Raw genomic sequence first — 21,778 nt, 5'->3', positions numbered from 1 at the left:
TGCACCTAGGGATTGGGCCTGCCCGCTGCCACCCGGAAGCAGGCCTAAGCCAGCAGGGTGTTATCTCCTGAGGGGTCCCAGACTGCGAGAGGGCACAGGCCGGGCTGAGGGACCCCCCCCCCCAGTGCATAAATTTTTGTGCACTGGGCCTCTAGTTACATAATCATACTCAGAAAGTACTTATCCTAGAAAAGTTCCTACTTGACTTTTAGACACTAAGATTTTGTTCATGAGCCTAACTCTTTAAATTCGTTAATTCTGAAACTTACATGTGTTGTTTTCAAAGTTTTCAAACACATGCTTCTTTGGAATCCTGAAATACCTAAACATGCACTAAGAATATTAGCAATCCACCTTTAATAATTTTCAGTAAACACACATGCCATATTTAATGGAAGAGATTTTAATATGTAACATGAAACTCTCTTCCGCTGGTCAAATATGCAAAATTATTTTTCCTTGCACTTAGATCAATGTACTATGTAGGTCCATTCAAATATAATGTCATTACTTTTAAAGAACACACTTTTTAATCACATTTTGACAGGGAGAAGATACTAATCCTTAAAATAAATTAATTAAAAATTAATCTATATGAACTTAACACCTAAAAATGGTTAAAATGATAAACTTTGTTATATATATATCCTATATAATAAAGAACTAATATGCTAATTAGACCAAACAGCAGAATGACCATCTGGACCACCTTCCGGACGAAGCTAAGACTGTGAGGGGCTCCAAGGGCTGGCCAGGGCTGCAAGGGCCGAGCCCCTTGCATGAATTTCATGCATCAGGCCTCTAGTATAACCACAATAAAATATTAATCTATAAAATAAAAAGTCATGTCTTGAATATAGTAAAAATTTTACTCATTCTAAAATATAGAATAATGTTTTTGGCAATTTCAATCTGGTATTTTAATTCTTGAACCACTTGCCTAAATACATTTGTATTTAGAGCAGATAACACATAGTACCAAACAGAAATGTAAAAAACAAGAAAACAAATAAAATTCAGTGAAATTTAGAAGTTCACTCCACAAAGTTCATGCTCTTGATCCTTTAAGGTGAAATGCCAAGGATTTATTTGTTTCCAATTAACCTAAGCCCTGCTCAACATTTAAAACAGCAAGAACATACCACAACAATTATCCCAAACAATTATGTGCACATGCTTTTGGGGAGCCAGGGAATCTCTCTACCACTTCCTGGTATCCATAGCATTTTTTTAAAAAACTCATCAAATTAGCAATGTGGCTGAAGCAATGGACATGAATCTGAGTTCATCAAAGACCTGGTCTCTTGAACAACTAAATAAAATTGTGAAGATACAATCAATCAATCAATAAAACTTTTTCTTGATGGAACTGCCTGATTTTTCTCAGTCATCTTGTTGCCCAGTTCTTCCAAACCTAGTGGTGGGGGGTGTACATGTGCATGCACATGTGTGTGCACACCCCCCCCACACACACACACACACTGATTTGACATGCTCCCAACTAGATTAATAAAAGCAGGCTTCCGTTGCTTCCAGTAAGTATCACATGGCTTTGCATTGATTTCTGATAAGTAAACAATTAACTCAAAATCTTTCAAGAAAAATGTAAGAGTTGGCCCAAAAATGTGACCCTTGAACAGTTCATTTCAAGCTCTTCTGACCCTACAATACCATGTTGCTATGAACCAAGTATTTCATCTTTTTAGCTAAGTCAAATTACTTGTAAAACATGGGTACCATCTTAACTGTATTTAAGCTACAGGGATATCAAATGAGTAAAAAAAGAAATATTAGGTTTATTGCTACTTGTATGACTTTGAGGAAAAAAGAAAATATCAAGATAAAAATAAGAGGGGGGAAATGATATGCACATAAATGGCAGTAATTCTGTTATATAGTGCAATATAAAATAAAAGGTTGTAATCTGAGTATGTCAGAGGTTTTATTCATGTAATGACACAGGATACTATTTTTGACAATATCATTCTGGTTCTCTAATTTTTGAACCACTTGCCTAAATCCATTAGGTACTTACTGAATTTGTAAAATTTCCTAACACAGAGTTGGTAGAGAGCAGATAATCAGTAATTGTTCATTGAATCAAGATGAACTGCATGGTTTTATCTTCATGGGAAATTACAGCCTCACTACCATGTTGGGTCTCCCATTTATTATCTAAGGTATTTGGGCATCTCCACCTTAAGTGCTAGAAAAGCAAAGACAACTTTCCACAATTCACATCCTATTCTTGGAACAATGAAAAAGTGTCAGCCCTGAAACTTTCCCTATGTGGAAAATGATGGAGAATTTGGAAAGTGGTTTTAGAAAGTTGCCAGTTCTGAATATCTTGGCTGTTCTCATTTTCCTCTACACTACATTCAGATTGTATCTATTTATCAAGCGTCACTCCGAAGATTGATACTTCAATCACTTTCCCATGTACACTGCCCTGCAGAAACCAGTCAACCCACCCACAGAGTTATTCTGACTTCTTCAGAACATAATTTATTACCTCTAAATGGTTTGAATTTGTTCTCCAGATCAAATTCTTGTCTTCCTAGTCGAGACAGGTCGATTCGAAGATCAGGACATATAGCATATTCCTCAATTGTTTTGCTGATCTGATAGATTTTGTCTGAAACAACATCTGGTGCAGGACCTAAAATTTGAAAATCATGCATCACCAAACATAAATTTATTTAAATTTTTCATTAGAGAAATATTACCTCCTCCTCTACCAACAAGGAGAAAGATCCATTTGTTCTCTAAACAGACAACAGTCCACAGTTCAATTATTTCTTGTGTTGTATACATCCACTGAGGAAGAAATTCAGTCAGCCTCACCTGTTCAATGGAGGTGCATAACCTACATGTTTGTTTGTTTGAATCTACTTCTAAGCTATGATACATCTTCCCTAAAAATAGTTTCACACCTGCCAGGGAGGCCCGGTTATGTAATCAGCTTTATTCAGGATATGAGACACAAACAGGATATGCATTTGACAGAAGTGAGGGATTCCAGAATTAAACTGCAGCTTCCCAAGTGCACTTAGAGGGGAAAACATATGATTTCTACTCCCAGGTCTGTTGCCTCGTGGATGTGTGAATTTACCAGGGTAAATTATTTTCCCCAATTCATACTCTCTAGTGACTCCTACGTTTTTAAAATGAATTTAACTCAAAATACCCCATACCTTAGTTGTAATACCACTTTAAATTAATTGAACATAAAAATAATAGTTGTCCTCCTTTAGTTTTTCTTGTCTTTTTAACTTTTATGACTTAACACAAGCCACTTCACATTTTTTGCAACAAGTCTGAGAATCAAATAAATAAGTAGATTGAAAGATCTAAAATATAAATTATAGAGAAATAGATGGTAGATAGGGAGAGAGAGATGTTAAGATAGCTTAGTGTATTAATTTCATTCACCAACTATATTTTAACTTTCTACTGAACACAAATTACTTACTGACTTATTTTATATCCCAATCCTAGAGCTGCACTGTCCAATACAATAGCCACTAGCCACATGTGGCTACTGAGCACTTGAAATATGATAGTTAATTTGAAATGTTCTGTGATTATAAAATACACACAAAATTTTGAAGAGTTAGTAGAAAACTATAACACATTGTATTAATAATTTTATAGTAACATGTTGAAATAATAATATTTTGGATATATTAGGTTAAATAAAATATATTACTCATTTCACCTGTTGTTTTTTTACTTTATGTGGCTATCAGAAAAATTTAAAATACATATGTAACTCACAACCTGTTTTTATTTGACAGTACTACTTTAGGGCATAACACTGTTACTGCCTCCCAATAAATGCTCATTGAACATATGAAAAGGAATAGTCCCTAAACTCATTAAATTGTATGCATTAAATATGTGCAAGTTTTATGTATATTAATTACACCTCAATAAAACTGGGGGTGGGGAAGGAATAGCAATAGCGCCATTCCAGTAGATGGGAAAGAATAGAGCCTAGTAAACTGTACTGACATTCTTTTTGTCATATAGAAAAAATAAGGACCACAAAGTAATAAACATATTCCTTATCAACTTTACTCTTTTACAAAACATAAGAAGTAAATAATCTTATTTGGTTTTTGCATTTTTTTTATGCAAAACTAATGCTCACCAGATTAAAGAATGTGTAAATATCCCCATCTTCTGGACACCACAACATGTTATAGTGCTGTCTCTATCAGTTTTTAAGTCTGTATTTGAGTTTTAATGCCAAAGTACACTGATTTTTTTTAAGTAAAACAAGTTCTACTGCATGAGATGATAATTTTCAACCAGTCACCCACATAGATAACCTCAGAGATCATCAGCCACCTGTGTTCCTTAACAACTTCCAAGTTCCTTGACATCTTCTACTCCAATGATTTTTTTCTTCATTTTAGTTGATGCCTGGTACAGTCATAACTTAAGTAATAATGTCTCTTGAAATCCTTCCTTCAAAAATATCAAACATGAGTATCCTTACCCCACAAATTCCTTATCTTCCTTCTATCTTACTCTGTACCTCTGCTGAGCCTGCTCTTCATCACTTAATTAATCCCAGGCCATCGGTCCATTCTAGTTTCACTGGTGTCTTATTCCAGGCAGGATCCTATGATCCACCATTTGAGCTATGCCTTTGTTAGCCCAGTAACACAAGCCAACATTTATTGAAATTTACATATACCACATCTCACACTTTATATGGAATTTGGCACTCACAAAAAGCAGATGAAGTGTTGTTATTATCCTCAGTTTCCAAATGGGGAAACAGAAATTGGAAGAGGTGACCTTAACCAAGGTCACATACCTATTAATTGACAGAGGCTGGATTTGAATCTTAGTTGTCTGATGTCAGCTCAGACACTATTAACCACCACCAGCCCTCTTGATGCTCTGCCATGCCCACCCACCTGATCATTCCCCAAACACCTACCTGCTCCCACTGCTGACACTCCCATACATTGCTGAAGGTAGTCATGGAGTTATACAGACTGCCTTATCCTAAGAATGCGGGTTTAACTTCACCCTGGTCCTCACTTCTCAAGAATCTTCAACAAATTTCCCAGAGTACCTTTTAGAAAACATCTCCATTTATCCCAGCAGTTCTCAACCTGTGGGTCACGACCCCTTTAGGGGTTGAATGACCCTTTCACAGGGGTCGCCTAAGACCATCGGAAAACACATATATAATTACATATTGTTTTTGTGATTAATCACTATGCTTTATGTTCAATTTGTAACAATGAAAATACATCCTGCATATCAGATATTTACATTACGATTCATAACAGAAGCAAAATTACAGTTATGAAGTAGCAACGAAAATAATTTTATGGTTGGGGGTCACCACAACATGAGGATCTGTATTAAAGGGTCGCAGCATTAGGAAGGTTGAGAAACACTGATTTATCCCAAAACCCGTCTCTATTCTTGCCTCGTGAATTTAGCAGGCAACCTTTCTTCTTACTTCTTTTCGAACAGACATAGGCAACTATTCCCAAAACTTCCATTCGCACCCCTCAAAGTTGCTTCTTTCCCCATAATCACTTGAGCCAATCCTTGATATTCCATTGGTTCTGTTTCTCTGGAGGACCCTGACTAATACAAGCACCTCACTAGATTTTTCTGAGCTACTTCCTCTCTGCCCTGTTTGTCAACCATCAGGAGGTCATTGTAAGACTGTGGTAACATAAAGGAAGAAAGAGATCATGATGATTAAGGCATATTCTGAACCACATACCTCCATTGGCAACATTAAACTTCACTCCAAACTCTCCCCCAGGTCCTCCAGGGCAGTGGCTGGCTGTCAGGATAATTCCACCAGCTGCCTTGATCTTTCTGATTATGCAGGAAACAGCAGGTGTCGACAAGATGCCATTCTGTCCAATAATCAGTCGTCCAATCTAGACCAGCCAGGAAAAAAAAAATCAATCCTAATACATGGGATTGAAGTACATTTCAACAGGAAAGTGCCCCAGGCTCTACTAACACACAGTAAATCACCTGGCCAAAGGAACTGAGTGGGCAGGTGTGAGGGGAGAGGGAAAGAAGACAGAGCTTGGGCATTGTCTCTTCTGCCCAATGTCTCCAAGACCATTTGAGACACCCATATCTAGCAGTCAATTATTAATCTGTAAATTGGAACTGTCTCATTGATCTTCAGTAGTTTGAAACATCTGCTTTCGATGACCAAAGGGTTAGTTTGAACCACACAAGAAGTTCTTAGTTGCTGGCTCCAAAGATGTACATTAACATGCTAGAAATTACAAGAAAAAAAAGAAATGGAGCATTTCTATGCTTCATCCCATTCTCTGCCTCAGCATAAGTTCATACAGGAGGGGACCTGATTTATATAGTCTTGTTGTCAGTGGGCATATTTTAACTGGACTTGGAACAACCCTCTTCTGAAGGCAGGAAGTCTAGACCTTGTGGCAGCTGTGCTGAGGATGTTGGGGACATTACCCAATCGTGTGCAAGGCAGAGATCTTTAAGTCACCCATTAGTGTGGCCGGACTTTTTCTATAGCTATAAAACTAACTTTTAAAAAAGAATACAGCTCTGCAGAGTATTACTTGGTATGCTTTGTTTTAAAATAGGACCCAATGTCATCTAATCCAGCAGCTCTCAAATTTTGCTACAAATTAGAATCACTAATGAAGCCTAGAAAATTCACCTTACTCTAATTCACCATACTGCATCCCAGTCTAATTATATTGGAACCTTCGGGAAGAAGGGAGGTATCCAGGAATTTGTAGTTTTGGGGGTGATTCCAATGCTCAAACAAGCTATGTGATCAAACCACCTCATCACTCATAGTACCAGCAGCATGAGCATCACCTATGAGCTTGGTAGAAATGCAGAATTTCAAGGCCCACCCAAGACCTACTGAATAAGTATCAGTATCTTAACAAGATCCGCTTTCCTCCTTCCAGATAATTCATTCGTTCATTAAAGTTTGAGAAGTATTGATGTAGCCCACAAACCAAGGCAAGCTTTAGCATCCAGCTCAACAGCAGTTAGCCTGGAATCCAAAATAGCATGGCTAGAGGTAGGTCATTGGCCAAATATGACAATGAGGGAAGATACAGAAAAAATATACCCTATAGCGAGCAAACGCAAGAACTCCAAAAACAAAGCACTCTTGGGATGACTTAGTATGGAAAAGACCCACATACCACAACATCTCCATAGTATATTTTTAAGTGGATGAAGCAGCTTATAAACAAACTAGAGGCTCAGTGCACGAAATTCATGCGGGGGGGGGGGGTTGTCCCTCAGCCCAGCCTGCACCCTCTTCAATCTGGGACCCCTCAGGGGATGTCCGACTGCTGGCTCCCAACTGCTCACCTGCCTGCCTGCTGATTGCCCCTAACCACTCCTGCCTGCCAGCCTGATTGCCCCCTAACCACTCCCCTGCCAGCCTGATCAATGCCTAACTGCTCCCCTGCCAGCCCAATCGCCCCCAACTGCCCTCTCCTGCCGGCCCGGTCACCCCCAACTGTCCTCCCCTGCTGGCTCAGTCACCCCAACTGCCCTCTCCTGTTCACCTGGTCGCCCCTAACTGCCCTCCCCTGACGGCCATCTTGTGACCACATGGGGGCGGCCATCTTGTGCAAGGGTGTGATGGTCAATTTGCATATTATCTCTTTATTATATAGGATAAATGTAATAATAATAACAATTATTGGATACTTAATAGGAAGGGAGACAGCAGAATTCTATGACAGAAAATAATAAGGCAAAGGCCCTTATCATGCTTGGTGTGTTTGAGGAACAGCAAATCAGCCACTGTGGCTGAAGCAGGGAGTGGGAGGGAAATGGCAGGCCATGGGGACCAGATCATGTAGGGCCTTGGAATCTATGATGAAGACTTTGGCTTTACCTTGGGTTGGTGGGGAACAAGAAAAGTCATGGGAATGTTTTGCTGACAAGGTAGAAGACCTATACTTGGAAAATTATAAGATATTGAAGAAAGAAATTGAAAAAGATACAAATAAGTAGAAGTATATACTGTGTTCATGAATAGGAAGGATTAACATCATTAAAATTTCTGTACTACCCAAAGCAACCTACAGACTCAATGCAATCCCTATCAGGATACCAATAGTGTATTTCATAGAAGTAGAACAAGTATTCCAAAAAGAACTTGAATAGCCACAGTAATCTTAGAAAGAAGAAGAAAGTTGGAGGAATCATGCTCCTGATATCAAACTATACTACAAGGCCACAGTAATCAAAACAGCATGGAAATGGCATAAAAACAGACATATAGATCAATGGAACAGAATAGAGAGCCCAAAAATAAATGCATGCCTTTATAATCTACACTAATAAAAGAGAAAAATGGTAATTGGCGTACGGCGATACCATTTTCATTGGCTAATCAGGGCTATATGCAAATTAACTGCCAACTAAGATTGGCAGTTAACTGCCAACAAGATGGCGGCTAATTTGCATATGTAGGCACAATGCAGGGAGGCGAAAGGGAAAGCAGGAAGAAGCCCCCTGCCACTGACAGTGATCGGAAACCCAGGGGGGAGCTAAGAGCTGGGGAGCAGGGCAACGGCGGCCCTGGGGCCGCCATTGCCCTGCCCCCCAGCCATGATCAGAGAATCAGGCGCCTTTGCCGCCCTGGCCAGTGATAGCAGGAAGTAGGGGTGGAGCCAGCGATGGGAGCTGGGCACGGTCGAAGCTGGCAGTCCCAGGAGCTAGGGGTCCCTTGCCTGGGCCTAAAGCGAAGCTCACGATCACGGAGTCCCCCGCTGCCACTGAAGGTCCCCGCTGCCTGGGCCGGACGCCTAGGCCAGAGGCGTTAGGCCTGGGCAGGGGCGGAGCCTGCAACTGCGGGGAGCTGGGGGTCCCCTGCCCAGGACTGACACCTCTGCCGGAGGCCTCAGGCCTGGGCAAAGGGCCGATCTGGTGATTGGTGATTGGAGGGTGATGAGGGTCAACTCCTCTGGCCGAGGCATCAGGCCTGGGCAGGGGGCAGAGCCGGGGATTGGGGGGATATGATGGTCCCCTTGCCCAGGCCTGAAGCCTGGGTCAGAGGCATCAGGCTTGGGCGGGGGGTGGAGCAAGCGATCAGAGGGAGATGGGGGTCCCCTGCCCAGGCATGATTCCTGGGCCAGAGGTCTCAGGCCTGGGCGGGGGCCAGAGCCAGTGATCAGGGGGAGATGGGGGTCCCCTGTCCAAGCCTGACACCTCTGGCGGAGGCGTCAGGCCTGGGCAAGGGGCTGATCAGGCGATCGGAGGGTGATGGGGGTCAACGCCTGAGGGCTCCCAGTATGTGAGAGGGGGCAGGCTGGGCTGAGGGACACTCTCCCCCCGCCCCCCACACCCAGTGCACGAATTTCGTGCACCGGGCCCCTAGTCAATTAATATTTAACAAAGGAGGCAAAAGCATACAATAAGGACAGTCTATTCAATAAATGTTGTTGGGAAAATTGGACATATATGTGCAAAAAAATGAAACTAGATCTCCTTCTTACACCATACAAAGAATAAACTCAAAATGGATTAAAGAATCATTCTTAAAGATATAATCTTTAAACAGAAAGAGGTATATGTGTCTAAATATTTCCTATAGTGGTATTCATTAGAAGTGAAAAATTAAAAGCAATCTTTATATATGTCTAATAATTAAGAACCTACTAAATAAAGCATAATGTATTGACTTATGGAATATTCTTCAGCTATTTAAAAGGGTAATTAAAAAACTTGTGCAGCTGTGGCAGACTTGGTTTGTAGTCCACAAAAAGTTATGATCCCTTCCATAGTATAGAGTTGCTGAGGAGCAGCTGCCCAGACAGGGGCTCTATTATCTAGATGTACCCTTGCATCTAGGTGTGGCCACATGACTAGTTTTCACACTGAGTGTTAAACTAGTGTGAGAATGAGAATAGAAATAATATGAGTTCTTGAACTAAGGATGTGAAGGATACATGCCTTTTCTACACCGTTTATTTCTCCTTCCACAGACTCAATATAGTTGACCACGTGGCTCTAGGAGATGCCAGAGCCACATGGTAGAAGGAACCTGCCTTACTGGATAGACAAGAGTCTTTTCCCACCAGGAACACCCATAGTGGACTATGATGTGAATAAGAAATAACTTTGTATTATTTTTAAGGCAATAAAAATGGGGTACCTTTCAGTTTTATTTGCTATAATAGCTTATATTTTCTTTCAGTTAGTGAAGAAACACAGACAATGTTTTCATGCTAAATCAAAAATACAGAATACAAAGTCACTTTTATGCTATTACAGGAAGGTAAAATTATGTACACTTTGGGGACAGAACTTAGAAAAATACAGAAATACGTATATATGATTTATTTGTTAAGTAAAAGAGATCATAGGTAAATTTTTATCTTATTAAATTTTAATTATTTCTTTTTTTGAAAGGTTAAAGTGGAAAAATACACTTGAATAAAATTTTAACCTGAAACAACTTAGTTATAATTGAAGGTTTAACAGATTAAATTTTAGTTATCTGGAAATTTCACTTATGCAAACCTGTTCATTAACCTATAAATAGCAGGGGGGGAAAGAGTACTGGAAAAAATATATAAATCTAGTTAAGAGGTACTGAGGCACAATAGTGCTGGAGAAGATTGGGGAGAATGAGTGACTGAGCTGCAAAGGAAAGATATGGAAAGTTCTGAATGTATTTGTGTCCCATGTGAATGCTTACCAAAAGGTAACCTCAGCAGAGGAGGGTTTTAAGAATCAAGCGAATAGAATGATCTGTTTTGTGAATACTAGTCATCCTCTTTTCCCAGCCACTCCTGCCATTGCCTAAGGAGCTCAGGAATATAGCGGCCCTTGTGGCAGAAGAACGTTATACACGGGCTCAGTAGCATAGACTTCTAGAATTACCAAGGCCAACCTGACTGCAGCCACTGCCGAGTGCCCAATCTGCTAGCAGCAGGGACCAACACCAAGTCCCTAATATGGCACCATTCCCAGGATCATCAGTCAGTGACCTGATGGCAGGTTGATTATACTTGGACCTTTTCTATTATGGAAGCCATAGTACATTGTTCTTATTTAAACAGACACAAAAGAGAAGCACACGGCGGAGGAGATAGTGTGAGGACAGACCCAGAGACTGGAGTGGTACAGCCAAAGCTAGGGAATGTATCAGTCATCAGGAGCTGGAAGAAGCATGAAGTGATGCTGCCCTGGAACTTCTGCAGGGAATATGGCTCTGCTGACACCTGAATTTCAACTATCAGGCTCCAGAACTGTAAGAGAATAAATTTCTGTTATTTTAAGCCACCAAGTTTATGGTATTTGTCAAAGCAGCCCTAGGAAACTAAAACAATATATATATATATATAAAGGAATGCAAAATCTATATTGGTTTCCTGTGGCTGCTGCAGTTAGAAGATCTAGTAGATATGAGTCTTAGCTCCACTCCTGGCATAAGGCAAATCTCCCTGCTATGTCGCCCCTTCCCTAAGCATTTACAAGTCATGACTAGGTAGGAACAAGTTCATGCAATTACCATTATTCCTATGGTGCAGTTCCCTATGATCTCTCTGGGTCTATCCTTCTAATGCAATACCAATGCCTTTCATCAACCCTTTCACCTCACCTAGATTGTACCATTATTTGTTCCACCCATGAGTGGGCATAGGAGGTGCAGAGAGAATTAATATGCCCTCCCACATGCCACAGACTAGTGTCCTGAGAAAGAAAAAATTTATTACACAAAGCTTTCTCTCAGCACTTTCATTTCTTTATACCAGGTACATATACAACTAATTTTGTTAATGATTTTATTTCTGATGGATCCTTCTTTTCAGAATGCTACCAACTACTCTTCTAAATTAGATTTAGTATGTTTTCAGTTTTTAATTAGCTCAAATTAAAATCCTAGCGAGCAGCAGTGTACAATTTAAACCCACAGGTTAGAATCTCAGAGTATATGCAGAATTCTGACTCCAGATGAGTTTTCCCCAGTAACTAATGAAAGCGGGACTCTTGCCCTGGCCGGCTTGGCTCAGTGGATAAAGCCTCAGCCTGAGGACTGAGGGGTCCCAGGTTCGATTCCCGCTAAGGGCACATGCCTGGGTTGCGGGCTCCATCCCCAGTGGGGAGTGTGCAGGAGGTGGCCAATCAATGACTATCTCTCATTATTGATGTTTCTATCTCTCTCTCTTTCTCCCTTCCTCTCTGAAATCAATAAAGAAATATATTTTTTAAAAAAGCAGGACTCTTTTCATGTGTGCACTCCCTTAAGACGTCCCCTTGATGATTACCTTTTCGCTTTAAGTAAGTCGTTTTTAAAAAAAGAGTCCCAAAGACAGAGAAGAAAAAGTAAACATGAGATTCCTCAATGTCTTCCATTCATTGTGTCATATCCCCATAATTCCCAACAAGAATCAGAGAGAGTGAAGAGAGCAATAAACAGAAACTTCCTTGATGGTACAGAGATAGAGTGTTGTACAGGACCACACAGCCACCACCACGTCCATCTACAAAGTGCATGGAAAGCCATACACACAGAGATGTCTGTTTCCTGTCTTCTCGGTTAAAAAAAAACAAAACACAAAGGCAGTCCAAAGCTAAACTGCCATGGATGGCAAGGCTTCAGCCTTTCTGTCCCAGCTGTCAAAGAGGAGAGCCAGCCCTTACGCAGTGCTGCACATGAGTAAGCAGGTGATGGCTAAGTGGAATTTCAAGACATAACAAACTCAAGATGTGGATGTGGTTATCCAAACACCAAGGGACTTCTCCAGCTGCTCATGGATAATTGTGCTGTAACATGCTTTGTTACATGGAGACCAGATTGGAGCACCCAAACTCATCCTCAGCTTCCCGTCCCCCTGGATGTCTTTACACGCACACTCAGGGGCTGGAAGCAAGAGACAAGAGTCCATTTGAACCAACCCAAGATGGATTTCACACTCGATTCCTAACATCTGAACAAGTTCAGACAATTTACAGGCACCTAGATGCTTGGCCCAAGTTCTGTTCCTCAATCAGCCCACCAGTTCTCAAAATACCATTGAAAGGGTCAGGCAATCTGGCTTTCCTCGGGTGCCAAATGAGGGGGTGGAATTGGAGCTTAGGTTCCTTCTGGTGATAAGGCAATTCAATGCTTGGAAAATGCTGAAATATTTACCTTAAGGTACAGGGTTTGGTTCACTGAAACAAGAAGGGGCCCTCTTTGCTGCCATTTCATGAGTTGACCAACCCCACTGGGATCAGGATGAGAACCATTGAATCTACCTGGGTCAAGAGGTAGAGTTGAGTGCCCTGAGATAAGTTGAGATTTTGGTATCCAATGGGAAAGGATGTAAAAACTGGCTTTGCCACCTATTAGGTATGTGACTTTGGACAAGACCCTGAATCCCTCTGTATCTCAGTTTTATTATGTATAAGACCTAAATGGTCACAGGATGGAAGATGAAAGCCAATACAGCTGAGCTCCAGTTCAATATCTGCCACCCAATAAACTCTCAATACATTTCACTTACATTCCTTGTTGGTGTCATTTCTTAATTCTTAATTATGAATTTCTTAATTCATAGCAATTGAATGAATTTGTTATTGTTTTAATAACTTGTAATATTTTTCTAATTACGAAAATATATATTTGCATGTTCCTTTTTTTGAACCTTTAGGAAGTGCATAAGAGGAAAAATAAAAATCATCTGTAAACTTATAAATGACTACTGTTAACATCTCTGTGTGCATCCTTTGTCTTTTGTCTATCTGTTTTTGTTCTCTCTCTCTCTCTCTCTCTCTCTCTCTCTCTCTCTCTCTCCTTCCCTTTCATGTTTATGATTTTTTACAAAAAAAAATTTGTGTGGCCTACATCTTTCACTTAATATAACTAGCCCTTCCCTAAAATCTGTTTATCACTAAATATTCTTCCATAACATGGTTTTAGTGGCTATATAGTCTTCCATTATTTAAATGTACTATCATTTATTGACCAATAAAAAGGTGTTCTTTCACTTAAGTTTTTATATGTGCAACTAAAACAATGTTTGAGGACTGAACTCATACTGTGGAATAAACTGAATATAGTGTGCCAATAATTAAATTTAAAAAACTAGTTGAAACATGCCTGCATGACAATAATGGCTTCTTTCTTCTTTAACCACCAAAACTAATCACTAAGAGACTACTGAAGTGCATGGTAAGGAGTGACAGGAACATGTCTGCACCCTTGTTTGACCTGGATCTTCTGACATTTCCCCCAGCCATGCCTCTGACTTGCATTGTCCACTGGTGTATACTAGGCTGGCCTGTTAACTTACCCATGTTGTTGAGCTCACTGCAGAAAGATGTCCTTGCAACATAGCTTCCTGTCTAGAACAATAGGACTTAAACTGCTTATATTTCTTAGTCTTGGTCCATCCAACTCCAGCATCAGTGTACTTATTATCATAGAAACATAGATCATTTGGGAACATGTAGTCACCTCCTTCAATTCTATAAAGCCTTCAAACACTTCTGACATCTGGAACTCTCTTCTATCTTCCTCCTGAATATATCCAGGGAAGAATATATATATCTTTGCGGGGTGAAGGGGTGTCCTATGCACAGATGCACACACATATGCTACTTGACAAACTACCTAAATTTTTAAGAATACTTTACATCTGGCACCTTTATAGGTATATAAAAATTTTATAATACAGCAGGTCCTAGAATAACATCCATTTTGTTCGATATCATTTCATTATAACTCAATGAGATGCCACAGAACTTAACTCTTATTTATATCAATTAGCCTATGGTAAATTGGTTTCCTTATATGTCATTTCACTTAAAGTTACAGAACCTATTGACAATGTTAAGTGAGAATTTACTGTGTAATGATTTTTACACACACACACACACACATATTCCAAAACAAAAACTCAGTATCTTTGGTACCTCTGTACATAGAATATATATATTCCAAAACAAAAACAAAAGTCTCTCTTTATAGCTATGTGTTCTTCCATGAGTAGTTGTCACATCAATTAAAATACATTTATATGGATCTTCAAATAAATTCCATCAGACCGCTTTCTGTCTGGCTGGTTAATCATTACTGCCCATTTGCTAAGTGCCCCCACCTCCTATAGTATGTTCCAATGAACTAAAGACATCTGGCTATCATAGATTTACAACTCAGCAAGATTAAACAATTTACCGTTATTTATGACAGCAAAGCTGGGTCTTCTGTATTATATTCCACATTAGCATCTGTCACTTTACATTTGGGAGCTCCTGTCCAAAAAAGATTATGCCTCCTAAGCAAGCATTCGGCAGGGCCACAGAAGCAGGTGCCCTAACAAATAGCCTGACAAAGTATTTTAAAGCATCACCAACTCCTGCAGCTGTGCATTTCCAGACTACTCAGCAGATTAGCCTGGAGTCTCTTAGCCCCTGCTTGGTCTGTTCCTCTCAGTAATCTCTCACATGGCCCAGTCCATTAGGCTTAAAAATCCTGTAATGAGCAGACTAAGATCTGGCCTCAGGAGGGGACAGTGGGGTGGCTGGGCGGGTTGGGGGGATGCTCTTAACACAGCCTGAGCCTCAGAAAGGTTTAAGGTAGAAGAGTTTGGCACTGACACAACTAATTCATAACAGGAAATAATGCACAGACCATGCTATAAAAGAAAATAAGTCCCTTAAATTGAGTTAACAGTCTATGCCAGAGCAGCTGTCCCCTCAAGTACCATGACAGTGAGTGGGTGCAGGAGTGTCTGTGTGTGCGTGCACACCTGCACTGGGGAGGAATACCAAAAGTCAAGAGGAAGCCTCACCAAAGCAAATGTGATCACCACATCCACAGGCACCTCTGATCAGTAAAGCTCTGGAGATTAAAAAGCCCATATGCACATGTCCTTTTACATTAATCAGAGGAAAATAGTTTGGTAATATGAGTGAATAAAATAATTGATAATAATTCATTACCACATTCAATCCTCCCACAATCCTGGAAGATATGGGAGCAAGTATTATTACTTTCCCTATTTTTACAGATGAGAAAACAAACCCAAGAAGGCTAGGTGACTTCACGGGCATACAAGTTGCCAATGGTAGTACCATGACTCAAATCCAAAGCTTCTTCTTTTTTCTTCGTTATTCTTTATTGACATGTTTAATTATGAAAGCAATTCATATAGGTATATGATTAGTTAATAGAGAGAAGTATATGCAGTAGAAATGAAAAGAATTCTCCATACACACCCACAGACCCCAGATATATTCACTGTTAACTGTTTGGAGTGTGCTTGTTCCAACCTTATTTTCTGTGCCTAAATTATATACACAAAAGTGGGATCATGCTACACAAGATACTCTACTAATTACTTTGATTCACTTAACAAACTATCACTCACATCTTCCTCATGCCACATATAGATCCACCTCCTATGCTTATGAATATTAATGTATCTATGGTGAAGTTGTGTCATAAATTATATACTTGTTTTCTACTGTTGAACATATAGACTGTTTCCAAGTTTTTCTTTAGCAGAATGTTGCAGTGCGCATTCCTATACAGAGACGTTTGCACATTTGTATTAGGAATATCTCCAGGATAAAGTTGTAGATTAAGGGACTCCTGAATTATTAAACAAGAACTCTATTAATTTAGATATATACTGCAAAACTGCCTAAGCAAAAAGTTGTATTAATTTAACTTCCACCAACAGTGTACATACATGACAATTTTCCACACCCACACCAAACTCTGAGTATTTTTATTTTTTTCCAAACTGATGGGTTTCTCTTATTTATATTTCTTTGTTTATTAATGAGGTTGATCCCCTTTTCATGTGTTTGTGTTGTTGACAATATTTCTTTTAATTGTTTGAATTTTCTTATTGGAAAACTCTTTTCATGTATTGTAGACATTAATCATTTGTAGTAAAACTCTCCTCCCAATATTTTGTGGGATCTTTTGTCAAATGGGATAAACTTTGGTCTTTATGATTTCAAATTCTTTTCTCTTTCCATTAGAAATTCCTAAATGCAAAACTAGATACCCTCCCCCAACCCTGCCAGCTGCAAAACAGGACTCTTATCAGAGGAGAAAAATATACTGGCAATAATTTAATATATTTGTACAAAGCACCTATTAGAGACTTGGAAAGTAAAGAAAAACTTCTGTGACTTTTTGCCAATAAAAAGAATTTCTTTGTGGATTGAATATTCCTGAAACTTTTCATACAAATACAGACTTTAGTCCAAAATTTGATGTCACTAAAGATGTAAGAGATGAAAGATATCCAAGAACTCAGAAAAATGTGGATTTTAGCAAGTCTTGTGTATATTCTAAATATCCTTTTATTCATAACTAATGAGAATCAAGTCAGATGAAAGAACCTAAAACTTTCCCTTTGGCTATGCAAGTATAAACAGTTAAGGCATATTGGCCAAATCTTGAGTGTTTGCAATTAATTGTCAAGGCTGTAGGCTAACAAAGAACATTGTAGCCCTAGCCTTCTATCTTCTATATAAAAATCCCTGGGAAATTTAGACCTTCTTTCCCCTGCCTATCATTCCCCAATAATCCTATTCAAATTCTATTACAGCATTTGTTTATGTTACTGTTGTCTAAAGGAAGAGTGGCCAAGGACCAAGAGATGTGCGTTAAGATTAGTGAAGCCAATACCTGTGCTGAGATTCCTCAAAAATCGGTTCCAACTTCTACTCTTTATGTCTGTACAGAAACTAGCAAACTTCAGAGTTCACAAATGGCTCCAAGAAAACAGATGTTTCATAGAAAGTTCTCAGGGCAAGTTTCACACATAATGTTGCTGATGTGTGTCTGTCTTTTCAATAAACATCATATGCTTTATTAGAAGATTTACTAAAGCAGCTTAGTTAAAAATGCCATCTGGGTCTCTGGACACATTAAACAAAGCTTAAAATAACCCACCCCAGCAACTGGGAGGGCCCAGCTGTTCTCAAAACCTCTCCCATTCCCTTTACTTACACACACACACAAAAAAAGTAAATGGGGACTTGAGGCTAAAGATTTAAGAATGAACTGGCCCAAACATAGATGGATGGAACCACAGGCTCCCTAAAAGTTGCTGCTCATCATATAATAGATTTCCCAATTCCACAAATGGGGATTTGGGAAGGGAAGCAAGATAGAGTGATGGAAGGCTCTTTAGAGTTCTAATGTAGTAGAGGCCTAGTGCATGGATTCATGCAGTGGTGGGGTCCCTCAGCCTGGCCTATGGACCCCTCAGAGGATGTTGAAGAGCCAGTTTCAGCCCAATCCCCGCAGGCCAGGCTGAGGGACCCCACTGGTACACGAATCCATGCACCGGGCCTCTAGTATGCATATAAGATCTTTGGTTAATTTCTTCCCACCTTTCCCCCTCCCCCCTTCCCTCTGAGACTCATCAGTCTGTTCCATGTTTCCATGCTGTGGTTTCTGTTCCTGCGTTGAGTGTCTGCCCCCTGGTGGTCAGTGCACATCATAGCTACTGGACGGTCAGTCGGTTAGCCAGTTGCTTAGACTTTTATATAGAGAGATTATAAACCTTCCTAACATCTGGGCCAAAGTAGCTCATTCCAGCCACCTGTACCTATTCTGTAGCAAAAACCAGTAGAAAATACATAGCAATCACCACTCAGTTCTTTTTCACTTCAAGAGATAAGACCTGGAGTGAAGTGAAATAAGCCAGTCAATGAAGGAAAAATACCACATGATCTCATTCATTCATGGATAATAGAGACCATTATAAACTTTTGAACAATAATAGATACAGAGGCAGAGCTGCCTCAAACAGATTGTCAAACTGCAGCGGGAAGGCTGGGAGGGTTGGGGGGCAGGGGGGAGGAAGGTAAGAGATCAACCAAAGGACTTGTATGCATGCATATAAGCATAACCAACAGACATAAGACACTGGGGGGTAGGGGAGGCCAGGGGATTGTCAAGGGCGGGGGGAAAAAAAAGGACACATATGTAATACCCTTTGTAATACTTTAAGCAATAAAAATTTTAAAAAAAACCTAGAGCCAGCCAACCCCAGATTTCCACATCCATTCCAGGAAAGAAGCCTTACGTATTGAAGCACTGGTTTCCCTCTCTTGCTTCCTTTTTCTTCCCTCTCTACTTTCCACCCAACACCATATCCCACTCTGCTCCCCTTCCAAGCCTATGCTCCTTGTCTTTGGTTCTACTCCAAAGTGTGTCTCCCATATCTATACTAATAAAAGGGTAATATGCTAATTAGACTGGATAAACCAGATGTCTTCTGGATGTCATTCCAGATGTCATTCCTGACAAAGCCAGGGGTGTGGCTGGCCTGCAAACTGCCCACACCCCTCGCCCCAGCCGGCCCCACCCCCCCAGCGGGGACCCCCACCCCAATCCGGGGCCCCCTTCAGGGCAGGCCAGCCAGCCCCCACCCATGTACTATCCTATCTAATAAAAGGGTAATATGCAAATTGACCCTATCAGCAGAACGACCAGAACGATCGCTGGACCAGTCACTATGAGGCACACTGACCACCTCTTGGTCTCTTTCGCTGGCCAGCAGGCTCTGATTGCCTGATGGCCACCTGTGGTGGGGGCAGAGCCAGCAAGCAAGTGGGAACAACCGACCTCTCAGTCCCTTCGCCCAGCCGTCAGGCACCGATCACCTGATGGCGAACGGAGAACCAGGGGTGGGTGGCAGCAGGTGGCAGGGCCCGCTGCGGGCAGCTGGGAAAGATGGCCCTGATCACAGGCCAGGCCTAGGAACTGTTCCTGTGCACGAATTTTGTGCACCGGGCCTCTAGTAGTCTAATAAATGCCAAGGCAAATGTATTCTCATTCTTTGGAACTACCTTTTCATGTTCTGTTAGAATCAAATATAACCTGTGCAAGCTTCTTAGCTGGAAGGCACACCCAAGTCTCTTTCTGACCCAGCTTTCCTCATGCCCTTGCACTTCAGCTTGCACCTCAAAAGGGTTTCAAAAGGCATTAAGAAGCTCTTGAATGCTGTAACTCGATAATAATGTTGTTGTTGCTGCTGATCATCATATGCCCAATACTGTATATGGCTAGTCAACAAGTGGATTTTCTCTTGACTAAAACATGAAACAAGAGATACAAATTGTTTGCAAAGGGGCCCATTGCATGGTTTATTCAATACACGCATTCAGATTATTATTACCTGAGATGTATTTGGTTGACCTTAATAATACTCCACTAATTATCTTAGTGCTATGGATGTTTCTAAATGCTTTCCTATGCAGTGCATTATCTGACTCCCAGGATAATTCAGTGATGCTGTCATACCCAATTTATAGAGGAAGAAACAAGGGGTTTCTAAGTATTTTAAGAGGCTAAAGCATTTGTCCTATAACCTGCAAGGCAGAGGTAGGAAATCAAGGGGAGAGTTCCAGATGCTGATTCAGTGCTTTCTCTACCAAACCTCATTATATCTCCAAGGCTATCGTCTGGTTTGGGTTTGCCAGATACGTATTTGTCATATTTGATGACTTACCTTTACTTAACCTATTATTGCTTTGACTGTAATACTCTGGCTCCATTAAACACACACACACACACACACACACACACACACACACACGTACTTTAAATGTTACGTTATAGAGCTGCACTGTCTGGTATGGTAGCTACTAACCACTTGTGACTATTTAAAGTTAAAATTCAATTAATTAAATTAAATGTAAAATTCAGTTCTTCAGTGGGTGCATTTCAAGTGTTCAACAGCCACATGTGGCTAGTGGCCAGGACAGTGCAGATTACAGAATATTTCCATCATCACAGAAAGTTCTACTGGACAGTGCTGATATACAATGTCATTTCCAGAGAGAGAAAACTTTAGAAAAAGTCAGAAAGATCTTGAGGCAGATACAGGGCTTTATTATTGTCCAATAATAAAGGTAGTTTGGGACTAAAAAAAAAAGATTATAACACAGAGGAGAAAGAGAGAGAGAATGCTCTTAGCTAGATGGATCTACCCAGAGAAGGGCAAAGGCATTCTTGTAGCCATTATGTTGTATTTAGCTCTTGAACTCATAAGAGATTAGAATAAATTTGTATATAGAGAATCTAAACCCCTAAAGAGGATCTGAAGCAGATAGGAATAGAAAGAGAATAAAAAATCAACTAGTTACAAACTAAGTTTAGTCATAATTCATTTAAATGATACAATTTACTCTTTGTACTTAGTAATTATTTTTCTTTTTTAGTATGACATTGTTTGTATTTTTAAAGGGGAATTAAAATACTTCCAGGGAGATTTAGGTATATTCACATAGCCACATAAAGACTACAAAAACAGGTAAAGAAGTACCTTTTCACTCACAAATCCATTCAAATTGATTCTATAAAAATCCAGGTGTCCATAGCAATAGTTAAAAATGTGAAAGCAAAACAAAACCAAAGTCATGTATAACAATGGAAGTTGCCGTTTCACCAAATCTTACTATGAAAACTGGTGATGTAAAGAGAGAAATAAATATATATTCTGCTTTCCAGAGAGGACTCTATTACAGGATAACTAAATGGCCCGGTTGTGAGGAAACTGTCCCAATCTATAGTAAAATGCCAACTAAAACATGCAGGAGGAATAGGAGAATTAGCAAATCAACATTTTGAAACCCCTAATGAAACAATTTACTCAAGCCAGGATCACTCATGGATGTTAAAACAAATGGATGAAAGTTGATAAGGAAACAAATATTTACATGGTACTTAGTTCACTCTACAGGCTACTTGCTAGTCCCAAAACGGGAAATAACAGAAGCTACGGGCAATCACCACAAT

The 21,778-nt window shown here is 40.1% G+C and overlaps 1 protein-coding gene across 1 annotated transcript in view; it reads right to left on the bottom strand.

Moving 5' to 3' along the window:
• PGM5 (phosphoglucomutase 5) overlaps window positions 1–21,778 on the bottom strand; it is a gene marked incomplete at its 5' end in the record, with an annotated part of 164,129 nt that overhangs the window by 139,054 nt on the left and 3,297 nt on the right. The window contains 2 exons of the mRNA XM_081103133.1: window positions 2,513–2,659; window positions 5,762–5,924. Coding sequence (XP_080959259.1) covers window positions 2,513–2,659; window positions 5,762–5,924 — 310 coding nt within the window. The remainder of the gene's footprint in view (window positions 1–2,512; window positions 2,660–5,761; window positions 5,925–21,778) is intronic.

This window comes from Myotis nattereri (assembly GCF_964212035.1).
Source record: "Myotis nattereri genome assembly, chromosome: 12".
Taxonomy (NCBI): Eukaryota; Metazoa; Chordata; class Mammalia; order Chiroptera; family Vespertilionidae; genus Myotis; species Myotis nattereri.
This window is presented reverse-complemented; position numbering and strand designations above follow the sequence as displayed.